This window comes from Exophiala mesophila (assembly GCF_000836275.1).
Source record: "Exophiala mesophila strain CBS 40295 unplaced genomic scaffold supercont1.3, whole genome shotgun sequence".
Taxonomy (NCBI): domain Eukaryota; kingdom Fungi; phylum Ascomycota; class Eurotiomycetes; order Chaetothyriales; family Herpotrichiellaceae; genus Exophiala; species Exophiala mesophila.
In genome coordinates, this window is record NW_015622506.1 from 1,843,595 (window position 1) to 1,867,587 (window position 23,993).

The 23,993-nt window shown below is 49.0% G+C and overlaps 7 protein-coding genes across 7 annotated transcripts; 4 read left to right on the top strand and 3 right to left on the bottom strand.

The window, feature by feature from the left end:
• Window positions 1–808: 808 nt before the first annotated feature.
• PV10_04273 (uncharacterized protein) lies at window positions 809–2,604 on the bottom strand. The gene has a single exon (XM_016368814.1). The coding sequence runs from the start codon at window positions 2,492–2,494 to the stop codon at window positions 848–850; it is 1,647 nt and encodes a 548-aa protein (XP_016224602.1). The 5' UTR covers window positions 2,495–2,604; the 3' UTR covers window positions 809–847.
• Window positions 2,605–6,509: 3,905 nt separating this feature from the next.
• On the top strand, window positions 6,510–8,757 carry PV10_04274 (uncharacterized protein; the record flags this gene model as incomplete). The annotated part of the gene is made up of 3 exons (XM_016368815.1): window positions 6,510–6,669; window positions 6,739–7,250; window positions 7,309–8,757. The coding sequence occupies 3 exons, from the start codon at window positions 6,510–6,512 to the stop codon at window positions 8,755–8,757; spliced, it is 2,121 nt and encodes a 706-aa protein (XP_016224603.1).
• A 3,308-nt stretch (window positions 8,758–12,065) lies between these two features.
• PV10_04275 (uncharacterized protein) lies at window positions 12,066–12,599 on the bottom strand (the record flags this gene model as incomplete). Its single annotated transcript, XM_016368816.1, has 1 exon — window positions 12,066–12,599. One exon carries the CDS (start codon window positions 12,597–12,599, stop codon window positions 12,066–12,068), a length of 534 nt encoding a protein of 177 aa, XP_016224604.1.
• Window positions 12,600–15,933: 3,334 nt separating this feature from the next.
• Window positions 15,934–17,331, top strand: PV10_04276 (uncharacterized protein; the record flags this gene model as incomplete). The annotated part of the gene is made up of 5 exons (XM_016368817.1): window positions 15,934–15,970; window positions 16,030–16,067; window positions 16,114–16,410; window positions 16,455–17,025; window positions 17,072–17,331. 5 exons carry the CDS (start codon window positions 15,934–15,936, stop codon window positions 17,329–17,331), a joined length of 1,203 nt encoding a protein of 400 aa, XP_016224605.1.
• PV10_04277 (uncharacterized protein) lies at window positions 16,034–18,881 on the bottom strand. Its single transcript, XM_016368818.1, has one exon. It carries the CDS (start codon window positions 18,792–18,794, stop codon window positions 17,829–17,831), a length of 966 nt encoding a protein of 321 aa, XP_016224606.1. The 5' UTR covers window positions 18,795–18,881; the 3' UTR covers window positions 16,034–17,828.
• Window positions 18,882–19,368: 487 nt separating this feature from the next.
• On the top strand, window positions 19,369–20,130 carry PV10_04278 (uncharacterized protein; the record flags this gene model as incomplete). The annotated part of the gene is made up of 2 exons (XM_016368819.1): window positions 19,369–19,719; window positions 19,780–20,130. The coding sequence occupies 2 exons, from the start codon at window positions 19,369–19,371 to the stop codon at window positions 20,128–20,130; spliced, it is 702 nt and encodes a 233-aa protein (XP_016224607.1).
• Window positions 20,131–20,573: 443 nt separating this feature from the next.
• On the top strand, window positions 20,574–23,439 carry PV10_04279 (S-adenosylmethionine decarboxylase proenzyme). The gene is made up of 3 exons (XM_016368820.1): window positions 20,574–20,953; window positions 21,013–21,560; window positions 21,613–23,439. The coding sequence occupies exons 2-3, from the start codon at window positions 21,440–21,442 to the stop codon at window positions 23,007–23,009; spliced, it is 1,518 nt and encodes a 505-aa protein (XP_016224608.1). The 5' UTR covers window positions 20,574–20,953; window positions 21,013–21,439; the 3' UTR covers window positions 23,010–23,439.
• The last annotated feature ends 554 nt before the right edge of the window (window positions 23,440–23,993 follow it).

Here is a 23,993-nt window from a genome sequence, read left to right on the forward strand (position 1 = left end):
GTGAGGAGTGGATCATACCTCAGAAAGCCCTGAGCAGACACCAGGACATCGAATAGTTCCTCTCTCTCCTCCTGACCATTCTTGCGCACCTTGACCTTCCACTTACCCGCTTCCTCCTGCCAATCGAGAGAAATAACGCGAGAATTGAACTGGATATCTCGCTTAAGATTCCATTTCTCCGCTGTGCGCTGCACGTACTCGAGGATTTCATCACCGTCGGCGTAGAACTTGGACCAATTAGGGTTTGGGTCGAACGGGAATGCCTGAAGAAACAATGATCAATCAAAGGTGTCCAGGGATCTGTTTTTCTCGAACACTTACATAGAGATGTGCTGGGACATCACATTGCACACCAGGATAGGTGTTCACCTTCCAGGTCCCACCGACATCATCGTTGGCTTCGAAGATGACATGTTCGATGAATTCTTGTAACTCGGGCTGATCGTGTTGGATCTTATGAGCAAAGATCAATCCGGAGAACCCAGCGCCAATTGTGGCAACTCGGAGTTTACGTGTGTGGAATGCTGGATGTTCAGCGACCGGGATGCATATCTCTTTCAGACGATCTGTAGAGACCATGGTTACAACGGGGTGGGGCGACGGTTACCCTGGGCTGTTATGCACGTATATTATCGATTTCTAGAAATCTTCTTCCAGTCGTCTATGAATACTAGAAATACATTTATTGATCCCTGAATCTCCTCATGGATGTTGCGAATTCCACGGAGTTGGAGCAAAAGATAGCCTCGGACAGGGTGACTTTCCCCGCATGAAGAACAAAGGATCGACGTAGATGTCATAGATTTGACGGCTTCACTTAATGCTGGCCATAAATGGTTTCAATTGGTTATATATACTTGTACGGATTCATGATTCCGTTGGGATCATAGAGATCCTTGATCTGTTTCATGAGTCTGATCATGTTGTCGCTCCGGCTGTAACCAATATACTTCTTCTTGGCAATCCCCAGACCATGTTCAGCACTGATGCTACCGTTCCGTTTCTGGATCCATTCATAGACCCAAGGTTCGATAGCTTCTTCCACTTCTTTTGTATATCTCCGTACTGGCACATTCAGGTGGAGGTTGGAATCACCCATATGTCCGTAACCCACCACACCGAGCGCCGGAAATGAATCGTCGTCACCGATCAGGTTCTTCGACTGTAATCGTTCTCGCGTGTCCTCAACCAATTTATACAAGTCCTGGATGGGGATGGAGACATCATATTTGTATGTTCCACCGAAATGACCGATGGCTTCGGTGATGCCCTCACGCCACCTCCACAAGGAGCGGAGTTGGGATTCATCTTGGGCCAACACTCCATCCAAGACAATCTCTTCACCCATAACATGCTCAAGAAACTTTTCGAGTTTTTCGCTATCGTGTTCGGTGTTGGACCCGCTAGTTTCAATTAGACAGTAAAAGGGGTATTCGCCCTCCAAGGGGTTTTTATTGCCGGTCACTTGGTGAACGAAACCTTGACTCTGACCGTCCATCAACTCGAAGGCGGAAAGAATCTCACTCAGCTGGATCTTGGCTTCCTTGAAGGCTGCTTGTACTTTTTCAAAAGACTCGAGACCAAAATATGCAACATTGACCGCCTTGGACCTTTGAGGACAGATGACAGAAACACCGGTGATGATGCCAATGGTGCCTTCACCGCCGATGAAAAGCTGCTTGAGATCGTAGCCCGTGTTGTTCTTGCGCAGGAGGCTGAGGTCATCGACGATGGTGCCGTCTGGTAAAACGGCTTCGAGCCCAAGAACATTTCCGTGAAGGGAACCATAACGTAATAACCGCAGGCCCCCAGCATTGGTGGCTACGTTTCCTCCAATCTGGCATGAGCCCTTGGCTCCCAGATCTAAAGGAAACAGGTGATTATGTTCTGCGAGGAAGTTGTCGGCGACTTCAAGAATGACTCCAGCATCGACGGAAAGAACACCACTGATATCATCAAAGCCTCGGATGTTGTTCATGCGTGACAAGGAAATTACAATTTCGTCAAAGACGGGGACACTCCCTCCGACCAGACCGGAATTGCCTCCTTGGGGAACTACGGCGAGCTTGTGGTCGTTGCAATACTTGAGGATTTTGCTGACCTCTTGTGTGTTTTTTGGCTTCAGGACAAGGTTTGTCTTTCCTCTGTATTTGCGCATCCAATCACTGTTGAAAGGTTCCAGGTCATCTGCGGCATCTTTGGTGACACCATCAAGAACTGCGGCGTCATCGCCCAGCGCGGATTTGAAGAATTGAACATGATCGGATGTGATTTCTGAAAACCTCGAATCTCGCTTCAATGACGGGTACATGTCTGTAGTGTATTTAACCTTGTGACCTTGCTCGCTGGTGTCTTCCCTTTTCACTGGAGTAGATTTGAATGATCGTCGCGGCTGGCAAATAGCAAAGGTCGGTCGTAGAGAACTTTTGGGGAGAGAGGGTCGTTTGACCTGGCGCAGGGCCCGCGACAGGCCTTTTGAAGCGGGAGCGGACATGATGATAGATTGCGCAGACCGTCGAAGTAGACACAGAAGCAGATCCTCGTGGGATCCGTAGGAGATATACTCACGACAAAAGTGGGGGAAAAAGGTCGAAAAGGTTGCGCGACTCCCGCGTGGCAAGTAAAGTTACAAAGTCACATCAGTCGTCGAGTCTGGGTTGGGGAAATTGTCATGATCGTACATGCGGGGAAATTTATGTATCCGTGAAATCGCCGTAGGGCAGGAGCATTCACCGCATTCAAGCCCGGAGTTCTGGAAGGCTCAATACCGGAGAAACTCGCCGTACTGGATTAAAGTCTCGCCGCGGCAAATGTGATCCGTTCCAGCAGGGAAAGCATAGATGGAGGAGCCTGGTGCTGTGAACCAGGCGAAAGTTCGGCCGACCATGACTCTCGAATCATTCTCTTCACCGTTTGTGTAGCTGACCCGCGTACAGATATTGCAACTGACAACGAGAAAGCTCAAAAGGGGCCGCACAGACCCGATACCAAATTCAAGTTTCATGTTATTAGAATAGCCAAGTCCGTCTCCTCGACTCTGTGATATGAACATCGATCTTGAAAACTCAAGACGATGCTACGACAATTTCGATATATATCCTCTCATAAGTAACAACCTGCTCTTGTCCTTTTACGGGATCTCGGACAGTTTTGGCTTGTGGAAGGTTAGCGTAGCTACTATAGTATATAAACACCCCGATGCTGACAGGAAGTGACCGAACACTCGTTGCGGGTACTATATTCGGCCCTAGGTTGAGGAAGTCATTTCAGCGCCTTCAAACCTTTCTGTAGTATAGTGAAAATATGCCAGGATGCGAAGGTTGTCTGATGTCGAAGAACCGGTTACAATATAGATACAGCTCCCAACGCACCGTCCGACCGTAGTAGGATCAAATTGGAAGATTATGAGCCAAATGATATAGTGCGCATAGCTTAAGCCTCTAGAATGCTGCTGTGATCAATTCTGTCAGGGTACAATTCAAGGATGCTGTGACAAAGTGAACTCCATCGTAGTGACAGTGGCTATCTCCCAAATGCTCTAGCATCTACGTGACTCGACACGTAATTTTAAACGAAATGATTACAGCCTTTGAGACCTCTAGAGTTCCTATCTCTCCTGAACTTAGATTCTGGGACCGCCAGCACTGAGCTCCGTCTTGGCCATATCTCGAAGAACCCTTTTCAATATCTTCCCGGTGGGATTCCGGGGCATGACATCAATAAATTGGATTCCACCCGTTATCTCTTTGAATTTTGCCAAACGGGAACTGCAATACGATTTAAGCAATTCTTCATTCACCGCGTCTCCTTCCGGTCCAGGTCGTCGGACCACATAAGCCCGGGGGTGTTCGTTCTCATCAGGCTCAGATGGTTTTCGGATACCGATCACAGCGGCATCCAGTACTTGAGGGTGAGACAAGAGAACTGCTTCAATCTCTCCAGGAGCAACCTGAAATCCGCGAATCTTGATGAGCTCCTTCTTTCGATCCACAATGTACCACTTCTTGGTTGACGCTGCACAGTACATGATGTCGCCAGTCTTAAAATAGCCATCATCGGTAAAGGAGTTCGCATTAGCTTCAGGATTATCGAAGTAGCCCGGAATTATCGAGGGACCTCTGATGCAGAGTTCTCCCCTTTTATCGTATGCTGTGATATCTTGATCCTCATCGTCAATGAGTCTTGAACCAAAGGTGTCAGCGGTAGTGAAATCAAAGGGGTATGGGTTTTGACCGACTTCAGATCCAGGTTGTACATTGGACGCCCGACACTGCCCGTATTGTCCCTTTCATGCCCAACAAATCGCATTGCGATGCAGCAGGTTTCGGTCATTCCCCAGCCTTGCACAACTATGGTCTGAGGTCCTAGGACCTTTTGAAGAGCTAGCTGATTTTCCAGGGCTAAGGGAGCAGCACCGCAGCCTACCCACTTGAGGTTTTCAAAGGAATATTTTGCTGCTGATGGGGTTTTGATGATAGCAAGTGCAACCGGCGGCACGACAACCAACTCACTAATGTGATATCTGGATACATGAGACAGAAATGGTTCCAGCTCGAAGCGTCGCATGATATAGGTCGGGAAATATGCCCTTAGTGGCGAGACATGAGTAAGAGGCACCATTGCGGCGTGGTACATGGGGAGGTAACATAGGCGAATGATCTATTCAGCACAGTCAAAATTAGCTTGAAGAGCAACCTTTGGGTTAAGCATGGGAAAGAATGGTGTTCGTACCTGCATAACTGGTGGCTCCGCTTCATAAGACAGCGTATGTTGTGCGACAAAAGTCTGATGAGTCAATACCGCGGCTTTTGGGAGACCAGTCGTGCCACTGCTGAAGAGCCTAGCAGCGGTGGTGGTCTTTGACAACTGTTCGTCGTCAAAGCGTATCCAATCCTCTTCACCGTGTGTCAGAAGCGTGGACCATGAGCTGAAGCCGCTTGGAATGTCTTGCTTCTGCACATCGAATATGAGAATCTCGCTGGATGGAATTCCTGTCTCCTTAGCTGCATTTTTCACTTCTGCAAGCATCTCGGGCTCAGTGATCACGAAACCGACTCGTGCTGTCTTGAAGTGGTGAACCAGCTCAAAAGGTGTGTACGAAGGATTGGTGCCTGCAAACACAGCACCACAGCCAACAATGGCCAAAAATAATACGGGATAGTAGATCTGCCGATGACTGAGTACTGGACGTCAAAGAAAACGGATGTATCTTCTCACACTGTTAAAAGAATGAATGCAGACACAGTCACCTGGCTTTACCCCGTGTGCTCGAAAGCCAGCAATGAGTTTTCGTATCAGCGATAGAGCTTGTCTGGATGAGATAGACTGCGAAGGATCTGCCGCTTCGATGTAAATCTGCCATTCAATCAGTGAATTGGTTGGATACCGTGGACTGATCTCCGTACTGGTTTGTCCACATCGTGTCTTTGTTCGTCGAATATCCAGGAAAGGATATCCTTGTTCGGGATTTTGAAAGTCTTCTCCGCTAAGAATGGCATGTTGATAGCAATTACTCCTTGCAACACAATAGAGTGATAGCAACGCGCCCAGATCTCGCAGGAGGACAAAGATCTATGAATGTCACTTTTATGCATCTGTATTCTCGGTATATAGCGCTATTTATCCTCCTTTGATACACCGACGGCCCGAAAAGGCTCGAAGCAAACGGCTGTCTTCTGCAAGGCCTCGCTCTCGTTTGTTGCTAAGTTTAGGCTCTTGTTGACCGCGTGCTATAACCTGACCGAGGACCATCCGTCGCCAAGATCGTATTTATGAATGACGGCTATCGTAGACTGTCAGCAATTGGTCGGACTTACATGGCCGAGGTGTCTCGGTGGTCTCAAGACCTCAGGCGTACACCCACCCCCGGCCAAGTGGAGCTACTGTTGTGGAGCTCATCTTAGCGACCGCGGGGTCCGGGGGACCTCCAACGTCCTCAGGATTCGATATCCTGTTTGCAAATTTCACAATTTCTCTGCAGAAGTCCCTTCATTGACACGGTACAGATTAAGCGTGGAAGAGTTCATACCCTTCTCATCAGCTAGTCGTCTGGAATTGGCGACCCAATAAGTTGTGAGGTGATCACAGAACTTGGCTCCCACGCTGCTAGTCTCATCGCTCTTCGACCCTGTTCTTCAATAAAGCTTAGGTCAAGCGTCCCCCAAATGACCTACTTTGAATTCTCTGAAACAGATGATGCTCTGAAAATCAATTTGAAAACAAGTGGCAATGTCGGAAAAAGGCTTACGGGCAGGGAAGGCATGCCGTCGCTGCAGAGCGAGGAAGATTCGATGTGATGTCGAACAATGCGGAGCTCCTTGTCGAAACTGCATCTATGGCAAGACTGATTGTTTCATTGAACGAAGCAAACGTGGAAGGTGCGTTCTTTATTTTGACTAATGGCTGCGCCAATCGAGGACCCAAGGTTGAAAATTGCTAAGCTATCAGGGGTCTATTGCAGAAAACCTAGGAGGCCTCTTTCACAGCATGTCGAGTGCAGCAAGCAAATCATGGTATCGCCGCAAAAAGAAATTATCCAGGAAACATGCGTTATCTCGCTGCCCAAAAGATCTCCGAATTGCGAATATCGAAGTCATACTGCTGGATGGCTACCGCCAAAAGAGATGATATCCCTGGCACCTATCAAGACTGGAGCATCTCCTCGTCCTCGTAAGTCCGGACCATGATCCTTTGATGCGTTTCTAAAAAGAATTGGACTGATATCGGTCCCAAAATCAGATCTGAGCACGAAGAGTGCTCGACCTATCACTACCTCGATCAACGCAAGCAATTTGCACCAAGAACTCTCCTATGCGGACTTGCTGGGTGGACGAATATCTAATGCTATGGTTGGTGAAGAGCCCGAAGAGCCAACTCCATCCCAAGTGGCAGATCTAACACCTCCGTCAACTCTTCCGGCCTTCATCAAACCACTTCCAAATCACCTGGAGCCATGTGATATCGCGTACCTTACCAGCAAGGGTGCTCTGAAGCTACCATCAGCAAAGTTCCAAGAAGAGATAGTCAAGTGCTATGTATTTTACGTTCATCCCTTCCTGCCTGTGGTAGACTTGGTGCAGCTTCTCGGAGCTCTCTACAGGCCATCTACTTTCCAAAGGGGTAAGATCAGCATCCTCTTGTACCAGGCAATCATGTTTGCCGGGGTCTCTTTTATCGACCCGGCAAATGTCAAAGACTTGGGGTTTGCAGCCAAAAGAGATGCCAGGAAAGCATATCATGACAAAACTCGGGTTGGTATTCCAAACATTCATATTTCCGACAGGTGGACTATATTAAACGATAATGCAGATACTGTACGACCTCGACGCTGAACCGGATCAACTAACGATAGTGCAGTCAGCCCTCCTTCTCACGTCATGGTCTCAAACACCTGTAGACAACAAAGGTACCTGGCATTGGATGGGAATTGCGTCGTCTTTGGCATTCTCACTGGGGCTTCATCGAAAGGCAGCTGATACAATTGACAATCTGAGAGAAAATAGACTTCGAAGACGGGTGTGGTGGTCATGTTGTTTACGTGACCGCATCATCGCATTGGCAATGAGCCGAGCAATGAGAATCCATGACGATGAGTTTGATACACCTCGACTGACTTATGAGGATTTTGACACTGTTGAAGTCGTGTTCCAAAGCCTCCAGATGAACCCTCTATCAGGTTCTCTTCCGATAGCCGGCCTCGGTAATCTCAGCACACTGGCAGAAATGTTCATGTTCATGGTTGATCTAAGCATCCATGCCGGTGAGGTCATTACATGGCAGTATTCAATGTTGCCTTCGGAGGCCTTCAAAGCACAAAACACACAAAATATCACCAACTCAAGGACGATGTTGTTTCCGAGAGCGCAGCCCGATAGGCCAGAAAAGGTTCTAGCGTATGACAAGAAGCTTCACGACTGGTTTCGGCGCAGACCAGATTCCTGCCGCTACTACTCTCGGCGCCAGTCAGCATTAGAGAGCCAGCATCCCACCATCTCAGTTCATCGAAGTTTTATCCACATAATCTTTCATGCAGTTGTCTCGGCTCTACATCGACCATTGGTGAGTCTAGAAAGTCCGCATTTGAAATACACGCCAGAGCAGAAGCTCTCGCTCTCCCGAATCTTTGAGGCAGGAAGCGAAATTAGTCAAGCCAGTCATGATCTTCGGATCCACAACTTGGACTATCTACTGCCACCAACCGTTGTTCTGATCGAGATACCTGCCGTATTATCTCATATCCCTCGGGTGCGTCTACACAAAGCAGGCGCCGCTTACAATCCGCTAGAAGCCATGTTCGAATCTCTCAAAGTCTGCGAAACGTTACAAGCCGCTCATCCGGGTGTTGACCTTGTGATGGGCTTTCTCACCACCGTATTGGAAAACGCGCAGATCGAGATCATCAGAGATCGAGACGGGAAGATATTATTCTTGCGGACCAGGTATGCTGAAAGCGGGCCAAGTCTTGATTTACCATCAATACCAGCCTCCAAAACCCCCCAGCTGGAGAGTGGCACCCTATCCACCGATGGACCATGTCATGGTGCTACGTGCTTGGACCGAGACTTGACAGCTGCAACTCTCCAAGTTTCGCCTCAAGCTGTCGACGAAGGGTCCCCTGCACTTTTTAATGAATCCGAACTCGACGATTTCGGTCTTTCTATGAGTACTGATGACTTGCAACACATCGAAACGGACTGGGAAACGGTATTTGAGGACGTGATGCTTCAGCAGGGTCTTGGGATGTCACTCCCTTTATGATGAGCAGAACAGCAGGAATATCAACTGTCTACTGCTGTATATTCTGCGAATCCCGCTTCATTTAGCAATATGTGCCTTTTAATATATGAATCTCTTATCGTTGATAGGTCTCATCAATGGCTGCAACATACTTCAATCTGAACTGTCCAAATTCTCCAGCAGCCATACCTAAACGCAAGTCCACAAAGGATAGACCAGGAGCCTAGAATGAGGCCGACGAAACCGAAATGAGCATTCTTCGCGGCTGTATACTCACCTAGAGCAACCTGGGACGACGTCCTTATCCTAACCACAGTCTGTAGTTCTGGTTGTCTTGACCAACACTGAGATGGCTTGATATTTACACAAAGTTAACTTGAATGTGAAGGCAACCAAAGTCACAGCAGTGAAGAGAGGTACCAGACAATCTTAGCTGGGAGCAATAAACACAGAATCCTCCCGTCTTGCCGATAGACACCAATGAAATGCTGACTAGCCTTGGCTACAGCGACACAGCGATGCATTAATAAACCATCCGAAAGCCAACCATACTCTGGAGAAGTGACCGAATAGTTCATGGCTCCTCGGCTCCCCGGCTCCCCAAGTTACCTTGAACCGCAACCCACGGTGGGCCCCATGGGGAATAGAACTACCCCAGGTTCCTCCTTTTGGCCAACAATATCATGGGCCAATCAACTCGCAGTGATAGATACCGTTGAGCGGGCCTCGGCCATAGTCGCGGTTATGGGCGAGGTTGTCTAGATGAATGCTTCTCGAACATCGAGAGTATAAGGATATCAGGGGTCTGGAACATGGACCAGGGTAGAATGATCGCCAGGTTTAGGTGCGACTAGAGCATTTTGATAAGTCCTCGACTTTTGGACTCGTCTAAATCTTGATCAATCGAGTCTGTTCTTTTGTTGGAACGAGGCTTCAATACTTGCATTTCACCCCCGTGTAGGAGGATTTACGACTTTAAATCATGGCAAGTGGACAGATCGAAAAGCTCGGGAATGATGCATTCGTCGTACACCATGAAGACGAAAAACAAGCATCCAGAATGGAGCAAGCGGATGACATTGTTCCTGAAAAGGAGGAGGAGTCCTCTGCAATGCAGGAATATCGAGCGACAATTGCGAGGTTCTCACCACAAGAACAAAAGAGAATCATGAAGAAGGTCGATTGGCGGATCATGCCAATCGTGGCTGCTATGTTCTTCATCTGTCTTCTGGACAGAGGCAACTGTAAACCACTACCATGGCTTCCTCTCCTGATACAGCGGCTAACATGTTGGAAAGTGGCGGCGGCAAATATCGCTGGTATGTCCCAGGACCTCCGTCTGGACTTGGGCATGCGTTACTCCATCATAACCCTTGTCTTCTTCCCAACTTACATCATCTTCGAGATCCCCGCGGCAATGCTCATTCGATGGATCAATCCTCGCGTTTTCCTTTCCTCTGTGGTCATGACTTGGGCCGCCATTCTTATCGGTGCTGGCTTTGCCCAGGAATGGCAAGTTCTCGCAGGTTTGAGAGCTCTTCTTGGTATGCTCGAAGCCGGCTTCTATCCAGGGTGCTTGTACTTCATTAGGTGAGTGATCATCTTTGTGGCCACTGCCAATTTCAGCTGGCTAACGTAATGGGGTAGTACTTGGTACACACGATATGAGATGCACAAGAGGTATGTCTCCTTCTGATTCCAGCACAATCGAGGCTGGCAAGTCTGTTTGAGGCTCATCCTTCCATACAGATATTCAATGTGGTATTTCATTGCCGGAACGCTTCAGTCATGCGGTGGCATCCTGGCATATGGCCTTATGCAGATGGACGGCGTAGGAGGCTTAGCCGGTTGGCGCTGGGTGAGTTATCCTTTTCTACTGGACATGCTTGAGTCCTATAAGATTTGTTATCTCTGTATATTGAAAGGCTTGCTACCTTTGCTGATAAAGATTGAACTGACCTTGTGATTGTAGATCTTCATTATGGAAGGCATCATCACTGCTATTGTAGCTATCGCTGGCTACATTTTCATGGTTGGATTTCCCGAAACCAAGAAGAGATATCCGTTCTTCATCGACGACGCTGAGACATCCTTTGTACTCGCACGTATCAACCTAGATCGCAACGACGCCGAAGGCACACCATTTAAGCTCAAGGAGTTTCTTGCGTATGGCTTAGACCTAAAGATCTGGCTCTTCGGACTGATCTATTGCATGACTTTGATCATCGGATATAGTTTTGCTTACTTTCTCCCCATCATTCTTCTTCGCAAGATGGGATTCAGTATTGCTGCCGCGCAGTGTCTGATCGCACCGCCATACTTTTTGGGTGGCCTGGTGATGCTGGCACAAGGCTGGCTGGGAGACAAATACAGAATGCGAGCGCCGATCATGCTGTTCAATTGTCTACTGGCACTGATCGGATTGCCCATCATGACATGGAGCAAGAGTGCTGCTAGTCAATATGTGTAAGTTCACCGATTGCGCTCGACACCGAAAGACGGACACAGCTAATCAGAGAACTAGGGGAGTTTTTATCGCTGTCATTGGGGCCAACTCGAATATCCCTGCCGCAATGACATATCAAGGTGAGTGAAAGTGCCGTTCAGATACGTACATAGCAGTAAACTCACTCATGAATGATCCAGCAAACAATATCCGTGGACACTGGAAGCGAGCGTTTAGCTCTGCCACGTTTGTTGCCTTGGGTGGCATTGGAGGCATTGGTGGTGCCTTGGTCTTCCGCAGTCAAGATGCGCCGAATTATCTGCCCGGCATCTACGCTTGCATTACGACGCAAGTCATCACAGTCTTGATCGTTCTCTTCCTGTCTTGGAAGTTCAGACGTGATAATCAGGCTGCTGATGCTGGCAAGAAAATCATTGAAGGAGATAAGACATTTAGATATACATTGTGATGAACCATTCAAGATCCGTTCAGAAGCAGGACCTCTAAGAGGGCTGAGATTGATGATGTTTCGGATGGAACAGGATGGCAAAGTCTCTGATGGCCCCTTGAGCCTGAGTACGACAACTAAGCACGTCTATCTTTATTTAAGTGGGCATAAAAAGCCGGTGATGAATCCACTCCCACGGGCACTCCCTCTAGGGTACTCTCCCTAGGGCACCCTCCAGAAAGCACACCGCTCTATAGAGCCTCGGGGCATTTCTAGAGTACAAACAGTGATGATTAGGCTGTGATTGGACTATAGACTTGCTAAGGACTAGCGTGCATATGTACATGTTTCGATACATTCCTCCGAAGCCCTCCCCATTGACATTGAGGAGGGACGACCACCCTTTCTACCTCTCAAACTGACAAAATAGCAGCGCTAGTGTCCAAGGAAACGCTTGTAAAATCGAATGTTTGCCTTATCTTCCGCTTTTGCATGTTCGGATGCGGAAGTTTGTTCGATGTGCGGGATTAGTTGTCGAGATGGATTGAAGTGCGATGTTTTTTCTCGATGGCGTCTTGCCGTCTCGTAGAATCTGTCGAGGAAGGCTGCAGGCACTCCAGGTGGGATGATGGGATGTGCCAATGGAAGGATGACATGTTTCATGAACTCTCCGTCGGGTTTGTCTGTGAGAGAATTTTCTGGTGGAGAGGCGGTGGCCAAGGCCGCGGGAGTGTGGACGGGATTGCCAAACGATGGAGAAGATGAGGGCTCAGAGGTTTGTTTTGCTGGGTGGGAGTCGTGGATTGAGTTGGTTGGATTGCGGGCCACCAAGGTGGCCGGAATGGTGATAGTGGTCCAGCTTGTTGAAGATGGACGTTGGAGCCAGTCGGTGTCAACAGCGACAGTTGGTTGAACCATGGTGCCTAACGAGAGGATGCTGGCAAGTACCATCATCAAAGTGGAAGGCATGGTTAGATGAAGGAAGTATGTGTAAAGAGTTTGTGTTGGTTGAGCAAATACTGTTGGAAAAAGAAGTTTATGATCGTTGGTGAGTGCTGGTGAGTGTTTGTGAGTGTTAATAAGTTTTGATGTCTGCCCATATTGGAGGGGGAAAGAGGGCAGTCTTATACTTGATGGCCTTTGCCTCGCTGAGGTGGTGGATCAACCTCGTGTGGTCCTCTAGTACCGTAGCGGAGACCTCCAGAACCTAACGAAGCCCTCTGATAGTATCATGTGGATGGGAAAAGAGCATATATTGCAGGACCACGGATTCACCTTGGTTAGCTAAGAGCCGGCTCCATAGCAGAGCCTCCATCTTGAGGACTCAGCAAGTGACAAACAGTCTCAGCCCACCAGGGCAAACTCACATATGGATTCTACCGTGTCTCGTGAATGAGAGACATAGCTCACAAGACTCTGAATGGACCCGGAGTGGAGTGTACCGTTCTTGATATACACATATGTGGAGAGGAGTGGTTCATTAGAAGGCAGTCAAGTGGAAAGCCCAACCAAAATCAGTAAGGTGTCCGTGAGACTTTATAGACGTCCGAGTACTTCTGCACCCTCTGAACCATACCCCGAAACCTCTAGCGTACGAGTGTCTGTGCTTATCCCAGATAAGGTCCATAGCCCTTGGGGGGCTGGAATTTAGTTCATCCTTGATGTTTGTTGGTTGGAGCTAAGGCCTAATCAGGGAACTTGGACGTCGAATCAAAGGCGAATCCGGAAGTTCTTCAGCCGTATCAGGCATCTTGTTATTGTCCTTTTGATGTTGTCCCACTCCCTTCGTTCTCATTTGGATACAACAGTTCCACTATCTTCCATCTTTCATATTTACTGTTCAAGAAAAAGGCATACATTTTGTTCGACTATTTACTACCCAAATATCCGATGTCTCTACCGGTCAACCAGCAAATGAACCATCTCCTCTCCACCATCAAGACCCGCCCATTGATCACAAGCACCACCATCGCCACCACCTTATCCCTAATATGGATCATCAGCGACTTTCAAGCGTGGAAATCTTTTGGCACAGGAGGCACTCCACCCACATGGCGCGGATACTGGAGCATGACCAAATTGCGCCTCCGTCGGATCCTCCTCTTTGGCAAGGATGACCTTACCGATGCATCTTCACTCTCATCCGCTGGACCCAGTTATCTCGACTCAAGCGCTGTACCTGTGCGCAAAGGCCCTCGTCCACCACTGCAGAGTCGAACAATGCCTCAACGACAGATCCCATACAACCAAGAAATTGTCGAAGTGGGCGTCGAGGATCGGATGCGGGACCTCGTCGCGACTTTTGCCGCAAAACATCCGGATATTCTTCAATTAAGGCCAAGTAAGACAGAAGGAGGATCCACCGACGCGATTTATGCGAACCCATCTCTTGACACATTGAATCCACTCACAAAGACATTCCCCATCCTAGGAACTGAAATTGCTCATGTCCATCCGGCAGAGTCAAGTCTACACGTATGGTTGACTGAGAGAGATGCAAGGACCGTCATCGAGCGTGGTTGGGCTCACAGATTTCCTCTGTCGTTTGTGGATAAGGGCTGGGTTATGGTCTACTCGCCGCGCACCATGTCTGAGGTTGATGTGGTTGAAAGTATTGTCAAGGCTGCCATCAGAAATGTCACGGGTGTCCACATCTGATTCGATGCTTGAGTCTCATGATGTCTTCCTCAGGACGCAAGCAAGCCTGGCCAATGACCTACGTGGCTGAGAGTCACCTGTGGCACTACTTGTCCAGAATGGGGAGAGGGGCACGAGGGGTCAGGATTGAGGTAAACAGTATAGATGTTACTTCAGCTATTTCCACCACAGACACGTAAATCATGTTCAGGATAAACGATATATAGTGATCAGACACGACTGTCTCTCATTTCGTTATAGATGAAATCAAATAACAGCGTAAATAGAGTCCAATTGTCGTGAGATAGGACGACCTTTGAAGCAAGTAACTTCTATTCCTCAATCCAAGTGAATCGGCGTCGCAAACAAAATATTCAAACTTGTCGGCTTGACCTGAAATCCTTCTGCATGCTCAATAATATCAATCATAGCCGTCATAGCTTCATCTATGTTTTCCCACCCCGAAAAATGAACTCGAATGTCCGGCTCATGTTTATCTTTGCGGAGGTTCCACGCCGAAACCGCACCATATCTCGCACCACCGAGATTTTGAGTCACCTCTGCAAAGTTCTGATCAAAGGCAGTTTTGTTGACATGTTTTGGCAGGGTCTCTTTGATCAAACCCAAGACAGGTGCGTGGACCGGAAGGGATTCATGGTCAATGTCCATATATTGCATCCAATCAATCGTCATCTGATCTTTGACCGAGGCGAGTGTCTGGGTTTGCTGAGGTGATCCGTTGTATCCATGTTGGTGAGAGTCTTTGGATGACCATGCTCCAAAGACAAATATCATGCTTGAGTCATCTACTTGTTGGTAGAAATAAGTCGGTAGGCCGCTGTAGGCTTCTATGCCTTGTTTGACCGTTAGGAGTTTCTGCAGCACGGTTGCATCTGAGGATTCCAATCCAGATGCAAGTTGTATGTGTCCTAATTCGAGAATCGCCATATCTGTACTCTAGATGCAGAGATCATGTCATGTCATGTCATGGTGATGGCTGCTCTTCCTAAAGGTCTCACAATGCACAGATGTGAATGAGGCTGATGAGATAATCAAGTTGCCGTGAAAGCAGCCGACCCTGCCGAACGACCACAAGATAGGTATATATATATATTCCAACCCAACACCTCGTCTTTTACATTGTACAGTATTTTCAGCCACAACAAAACCTTCGACTATCTTGCTGTTGCTTGACTTTGGCATGACGAAATCAACTATGGTCGAATTGCACAGTCAGCAGGGGGCCTCGGGCCTGGACCATCTGTCAAACTCAAACCTTGACCCTGCTGGTGGGAACCAAGACCCATGTTTCTCCAAACAACAAAGAACTCATGATGGTGGCTTGTTTGGCTACCATGGAAGCCAGAGCCTCGACTGAGCATGGACCACTGATCCGACAGTTGGCTCACTCCTTCTATGACACAACAAATGTTGACTTCCAGCTCGTCTGAGACCATGTCGGTGGTACATTCCTCCACGGTCTGCGGTAAGAACCACAGTAAGACTACAGGGCTGCCCAAAAACATCACCTTAGACGGCGATCCATGAGTTGCTCTTGATCAGAAGTTCTCTTGCTGTGGTTTCTTCTGCTCTTTGAAACAGCTTCTTCTTCTTCTGTTTTAGTCGACGTTTGGATAAGGAAACTTCAAAGTGTATCATCATCACAATGTCACAATCCCCCAGGGTCATCATCATCGGTGCTGGTAAGACTGCCTCGATTGCCATGTCACCTCTGATCAATCCCTTTTTGACAAGATTCAAGGTCTATCAGGTTTGGCTATTGCCCAGGGACTTCAAAAGGTTTGGTCTCCTCTTGTTCTGCATGAAAGGCTCTGACTTAAAACAGAATGGAATCGACTACATCGTTATTGAGAGAGAAAGCGAACCCAGAGATCGCAACTGGGGAGTCACAATCGCCTGGAGCCATCCATTTCTAGCCGAACTTCTTCCGGACCATCTTTTCCGTCGTTTGACGGATTGTCAGCCTGATCCTGGTCTGGATTCCAAGTCAGCTGGCCGCGAGAGTGTCATCATCCGTGATGGACACAACGGAATGACCTTGGTGGAACCACCTTTTCCTGGAGTTCGAAGACTCAATATTCAGAAAACGAGGACTATCTGGGCTCAGGGTGTAAATGTCAAGGTGAGAAGCACACTCAGTCGTGATCGATGGTTTCTGATGGACAGTTTGGGAAAACCATAACCGACATTCAAGTCAATGTAGATGGAGTTGTGGCTCACTTCCATGACGGCACTTCCGAATCCGGTTCAGTCTTGGTCGGTTCGGACGGTGGTGGATCGTGGGTTCGTCAGTGGCTTCTTGGTGACGCAGCCATTTCGACTGTTCTTCCTTATACGTTCCTCAATTTCTCATTCACCTACACTGCCGAGAGGGCAGTCATGATGGACAAAATGATGCATCCCATTGTGGACGTGGGCATCCATCCCAAGTCAATGTACATTGGAATCTTCCTCCTTGACAAGCCTGATCTCGAGAAACCAGAGACCTGGATCTTTTATATTCTTGCGACATGGCCAAGATCGGAAGACGACTATCGAGAGGGCAAAGATATGGTGCAGGAATTGAAGAAGAGAATGGACGGTTGGGCGGATCCATATCGATCAGCGGTGGAATGGATCCCACCTGAAACCAAAGCAAAAGCGGTTCCTTTCAAGATCTGGGGACCAAAATCGGGTTGGGACAACCGAGGGGGCAGGGTGACATTGTCTGGAGATGCTGCCCACAGCATGACCTTTCGTAGGTGTCGCCAGGGTCTTCAAAGCGTATACTGATTTTTGAATAGACCGAGGACAAGGGGCAAACAACGCCATTCGAGACAGTGAGCGCTTTGTTCATGCCATGTTGGCCGTCAAATCGGGTGAAAAGACTCTGACCCAGGCCATGGATCAATATGAAGAGGATGTTGTCACGCGAGGCCGAGAAGAGGTGGAGGTATCGAGAGTCCAAACCGTCGCATTGCACAACTATGAGGACTTCTTCAATAGTCCCATAATGAAGCATGGCATCAGACCGACAATCGACATTAACAGTTTGAAAGGATAGATGAGCACTCGGCATAGAGTTGTTCAAATGAAGTTTATATTGGTACCAAGACATCTCTCATGAAACATGTCTGGGGAGTGTTGTTTCCAACTTTGACCTCAGAGGAGGCTCTTGTCTGCGCTCACTTTGTCCTGAATGTATGAATGCCTGGACGATTAATCGTTTGTTCAGGACTCATTCCTAACGCAGTTGACCAGCTCAGGTTCGAGGCAGTCATTTCCAAGCTGTTTTGTTGGAATAGGTGAGGATGCCGTGCCATGGTGCTATCTTTTACCCAGGCGGAGATTCTCTTGCTCTCCAAGTATGGCGACCAGGCCACCATCGGGAGTGATATCCGGCGATCAAAAGTCCGCAGTACCTCTATTTGAGGTCAATACCCTGGCCAGGCGCGCTGAGACATGTTAGCATGAATTGGCCGGATGCCACAAGCAGGATTGTAGTCTTCGGACTAGTGTCCACTATAAGATTTTCCGATGCATCTGTCATCTTCCATGGGGTCACGATGTGGATTCAACTTTCTGATCAACTGTCGTAGCAAAGGCCGTAAACAGAGGGTTCAATCCGCAGTCGCGGTATCGCTCGACCAACTCGGAGGAGGTTGAGGTGCCGTTGTTAGAGGCTGATTCATTCTGAGCGATCTTGACTCCTTCGACGAGATCGCCAAAAGTGGTGTCGATGGGGACGGAGCCCAGAAATGGAACACCGGCCTCTCGAGCCATGATTTCCCCACCTCCTTTGCTAAAGACATTGGAGATCTCGCCACAGCACGGGCATAGGTACCCAGACATGTTCTCGATGACTCCAAGTACCGGAACTTGGGTCTTGACACAAAAGTTTAACTCTTTTCTCACATCTGCGGTGGATATGGCTTGTGGTGTGGTGACAACCACGGCCCCTGACAGCTTGGGCTTTGTATCTGTATTGAGAGCGATTCCATTTCCATTCCGTGCAGGCTGCACGCTTGAAGCTAGTTTGTGCAGCTCTTCCACAATGGCTATATGCTCGTCACTCGTGCCTGGTGGGGTATCGATGAGGAGGTAGTCGGTGTTGGGAGGCCACAGCACATCTGACACAAACTGACGGATCATGGCAGTCTTTTTGGGGCCGCGCCAGATGACGGCGGCATCGCGGGAGGGGAGAAGGAAGGCGAGAGAAAGGGCATGAAGAGAGCCCCGGGATTGAGGAGAGGAAGTGGTGTTGGTGCCGTTGGCTTCAGATGACTGGACATTCTGTGCATCGTGGACCTTGACAGGGAGCCAGCCGCCAGGTGCTTGCGTCACCTTCTTGTCCTCTAGATTGAGTAGACGTGGAATACTAGGACCTGTCAGATCGATGTCGAGGATTCCAACATTGTGACCTTGTTGAGAAAGCGCCAGGGCTAATTGGATGGTGGTACTGGATTTGCCAACGCCGCCTTTTCCAGACAAGATGAGAACGATGTGCTTGATATTTTCAAGACCCATGATGACAGAGATGCCTTATGACTGTCATTCACAAGACACCGGACGTTTCGACTGTGGTATAGCATGGACAAGCATGAGTGATAGATGGTGGTGACATGGAAATTAAATTTGAATTGCTAAGCAGAAAACACGATGACATGATGGGAAAAAAGGTTGGTGGGGGGGCGGCCAGGGGAAACTCCGGAGTGCAGGCGGAGTGGCCGAGGCGGGCCCTCGGGCGTCGCTTCAGTGTCACTGTCACCGCCGTACTCTTATCTCTTATTACTCGTACCTCATGGCAAGTTTCATTGTTGCCAAGGAGGATTCGAACCTTGGCAATGTTCAGTAAAGGAATCGGTAGGGCATCTTGGGCATCCTCGGGGCTCTCGGGCGCTTCAATAGGGGGCCTCAAGCCCTAACACGCCTATTAGGCCACCCAGGACAGGAGGCGGAGGGTGTCGCCAAGGGTTGGTTACTACTACTAGGTATGTATAGAGTTAGGTTGATAGCAGCAAAAGATTCGTATTTAAGAGCCCTGTCTACCTCCCCAAGCAGTTCTGTTTTGTGTCTTTGATATCCAACAGAAGTACTTACAATGGCGTTTGACAAAGACACAGTGTTTCCTCGCCTATACCATCTCGAGTCCTCCTCATCGCTCCGCGTCCTTTGGGCACTGGAGGAACTAAATGAGACCAAGGGCCTGGAATATTCGATAAAGAAAATCCCTCGAAGCATGAATGCGTATCCCACAAAAGAAGCGCACCCTACAGGCAAAGCCCCCATCCTGTGCATTGGACCCAAACCAGAGGAAGCCCTGGCCGAGGCCGGTCATATTCTGGCGTATCTTGCAAACACGTATGCCGAGGGGATGTGGGCGCCGGACAAGGAAGACCAGGATCGAGATGCATTCTTTGAGCGGTTTGCAAATGCTTCGGTTCTCCACAAGGTAATGAGCAATATCATCGCCTTGCGCACCTGTTTCATTAGACTGACCACATACGATTAGACGGACGCCTTGCTCATCTTGGAAGTGCCAGCCCAGGTTTATCCGTTGTTTCTTGGATATTTGGGCTACTTCTGGTATTTACCCATGATAAGGCGATTCAAGTCAGACTTGAAGACACTTTACCAGTTCATGGAAGACAGCTTGTCAGACGAAAAGCCATGGTTCGCTGGGAAACGACGCGGTCTGGCGGATTTTAACGCCATCTGGGCCATGGACATCGGATCTCAAAGAGGCTATTTTGATGGCAAAGCCTTCCCCAAGCTGCAGAATTGGCTCGACAGAGTGCATGCTCTCCCTGCGTATCAGAGAGCATTGGAGAAGGGAGGCAAGTTTAATGTAAAGAGTTTCTGATCAACATTGCGAAAGTCGAGAGACGGTGATGGAAGGGGGAAAGAGGGTGGCGTTGATTAGCAGGCTGTAGTAGATCAATAATACCTATCGTGCGGGAACATATGTGGCTTCATGGACACTGATGGTAAATGCTCTCTCTGTTCTTTCTTGATATTTATTTCGCCTGTTGTGCCAAGACTAGCGCCTGCCGGCTTTTGCTCTGATTGGAAACGGCGACACGGCGACTGATGGGAATGGGGAAGGAGGGGGCCAAGTAGTACTCCGTAGTATTCGTAGTCAGCTAGTCTCTTCCCTCAGCCACACCTTCCGTCATTTCTCTCTCCCAAGCAAAGCCTAACAAGGGCAGGTGCAGGCAGAATGCGGTCAGTCTCTGCTCCACACGCACTTTTTGTTGGCCACCAACGCATCTCAGGTCCCGTCTTGTCTCGTGCGTGTGTGTGTGTGTGTGCTGTGCGTTCGACAAAACTGACTTGATTTCTTCTCTTCTGTTTCTTTGCCAGTGACAAACACTACTCTTGTCATGTCAACAACCTAACTTGATTGTTGACGCTCTTATTAAGCACTGCAATCTTCCACTGTGACTTTCAAAGCCACAGGCACCGTCTGCATCACTCAATCATCCTTGTTCTGCGCCGGAAGAAATTTCTCACCGGGTCTTCCAGCTTACCACCACCGTTGGCAGATTCGCAGCTCTGGCGCTCTTCACTCTCTTCCTGAGTGACAACGCCTAGGCTGAATCAGCCCCTTAGAATCTACCAGTGATCTCTTCAACCCCTTCTATGAGCCGAAAAGACCTGCTACGATTCCTGTCCAAGCCAGCAAAGTGAGCAATTTCTTCCCCCCTCGCCATGCCTCACAGCCCTGACCGACTGACTTTCTCAGACCTCGATAACACCAGCTACTTGCCTACCGTTCGAACAACAGATCAGAAACATCAATAAATTGTGTCCTTGGAACCCTCAGCTTCCTTAAGGGCCCAAATTTGACCTAGATACTCTCGACAGTATCGCCTCAGCCCCTCGATTTTTCTCACAACTGCCCACAATTCCGTTCATTCAAGAGATCTTCTTCCTCCTCTCCTCCTCCCGGCCTCCATAACGACCCTTCGGGATACACTCCAAAACCCCAACATTGCTGCTGGCAAAAGCCAGCCTCCATCTTTCCCACAGATAGTGGGCCTTCTCTCCTCAGGCGGACACCGCATTGTTCGTCTGGGTGGCAGATAGTGCTTCACTGTATCGAAAGATCAGTGACCTTCACAGCCCCTGCCTTTGCAACTCCGAGGACTCTGTCCATTTTCGGAAAGGATATGGTACATATTGGGATCCCCCCACATTATACAGCTTCGCCTTCGAGTTGGAGTCATACGCCGTCCTTGACTATCAATCATGATGCCGCCGTCGACCTCGACTCGAGCAATGCATTTGAAGGTTAGTCTGCCTCTTTGAAGAGCCAGGAACCAACACTAATTACTCTATTCAGGCCCCGAGAAACTTCTAGAGGTGTGGTTCAGTCCATCTGCCAATGATCTTGGAAAATGCTCCCAGCCTCTGGGCCTCAAGGCCGTCCCGGCTGAGATCTGGAAGGGTATGCTTGACCTCGTCAATTGCAAGGTCTTGTCTATTGTCGAGTCCGAAGACGTCGATGCCTACCTCCTTTCCGAATCCAGCATGTTTGTTTTCCGCCACAAGCTGATCCTCAAGACCTGCGGCACCACCACCTTGCTATGTGGTCTCCCACGCATCCTGGAAATTGCTACCGTCTTTGGGGGATTCGAACGCTCGACCGCTCCTCCCTCCCGTGGTATTGTAGTGGCTGCCCCACCATATCGCGTCTTCTACAGTCGCAAGAACTTCTTGTTCCCCGATCGTCAGCATGGCCCACATCGTAGCTGGCGTGATGAAGTCCATACCCTGGACAAGTTGTTCGTGGGAGGCAGCGCATACATGATCGGCAAGATGAATGGCGAGCACTGGTACCTGTACCTGACCGAGCCGCATACCGTCTTGACCCCTCCAGCGAGCCCACAGAGCATGGACAGCCCAGGCACCGAGACCAAGGTATTGGACATGCCTTCCTCCCTCGTCGTTGATCGCGGATCCAAGGTGGCCGAAGGAGAAGATGAAACTTTGGAGATTCTCATGACTGATCTGGACGAGGAGAATGCCAAGCAATTCTACCTCGACCATGCGAGTGCGGTCGCAGAAGATCAGTGGAGAGGCTCTCAGAAGAGCGAAGACGATCATGTCGATGTCTTCAGCCATACCTCCTCTGACGCCGGCGATCTCTCCATGAGCGAGGAGAGATTTCCTGAGGAATTGACCACCGAAGGCCACGCTCTTGGCACCATCGTTTCTGAATCTTGTGGATTGTCCGCCATCTATCCCAAGGAACACTATCCAGATGCACGTGTCGATGCCTATTTGTTTACTCCATGTGGATTCTCGGCCAATGGAGTCATTCCTGCTCCCCGCGGCGAGAAAGGGACTCATTACTTTACCGTTCATGTCACGCCTGAGCCGATCTGCTCATATGCATCCTTTGAGACCAATGTACCCGTTGGTCAGAAGGGCCGCGAGACCGTCGAGATCATCCAGCATGCTGTCGACATTTTCAAACCCGGACGATTCTCAGTCACATTGTTCGAAGCCAAAAGCAGCGAAGAGGAGAAACACCATGCGGACCATGACGCTCTCGCGGAGATGAGAATGTTGGAACGTCAAATTGCTCGTCGAAACAATAAGATGGAGCACATCAATGGCTACCGCCGTGTGGATCGCATCGTGCATGAATTGGATGGATATGACTTGGTCTTCCGGTACTATGAGCGTTGGGATTGGAAGGCAGGTACTGCTCCTCGAATTGGAGAGAAGGTATGATGGAGCTGTCAATGACTCATTGGCCTGGGTGTCGATACATGAAATTGTGGTTTTCCTATTAGTTTAGTCTGGTTGATTGACCCGTTGCGTTGCCTGTCTTTGTGATGGCATGAGGACGACCCGTACGGTCGACCACATACATCCTGCGGGCTTTACACTCCCTTTGAGGTCCTAATTCATAGACCTACATATGCAAATCAGATGGAAGCCGCTTTTTGGCAACTTTGGCACTCTGAGAATATCGCAGGCTATGGAAAGTCGCCGTCTCTTTAATCTAACTTTTACGCTATATGATTGGCTCGAGTTTTTCCGAGTGATGTTGGAGTGCCACATGAGTAAGTTGGGAGGGTGCCCTGAGAGAAGTGCCCTAGAGAGAAATGCCATGTGGAGGGAGACCTATGTAGAGTGCGCTGGAGAGGGTGCCCTAGAGAAAAATTCCATGTGGAGGGTGCCCTGCGACTTAGCGTTAGTCGCAGCTGCTACTCGCTACGTATATTCCTTAAGAATATACGTACGATGCCGTTATCATTGTCATAAGATCTTAACGAGTAGCTGCGAGGTCTTGACGAATATCTATAATGTCTCGACGAGTAGCTGCGAGGTCGCGAATTCATTGCGCTCTCCTTTCGCGGAACTCGGCTAGAAGTTCTTGATTGGCTGCCGTCTATAGGGAGATTTGAGGCTTTAAGAAATTCAGTAGCAATGATATTGAAGTTTGGCTGCAGCGTTTCAGGATTTTCGTTAGCCAGAGTAGCGGTGGTGGTTGGTAGTCATGTTTGGTGTCGATCACGAAATACGAAGTAAGTAGTGAGGGGGAAAACCCGAAACCCGCGTTGTGGGGGAAGAGCACCTCTAAAAGCGGCGGCGCCTTCCGCCTAATTGTAGGCTTTGTTGAACTGTACTCCATGATCCGGTGGTCCTCCGTCGGCCCGGAGAACCAACAATTGATCAGAGGGATTGTGGAATAGATGGTCCACAAAACTT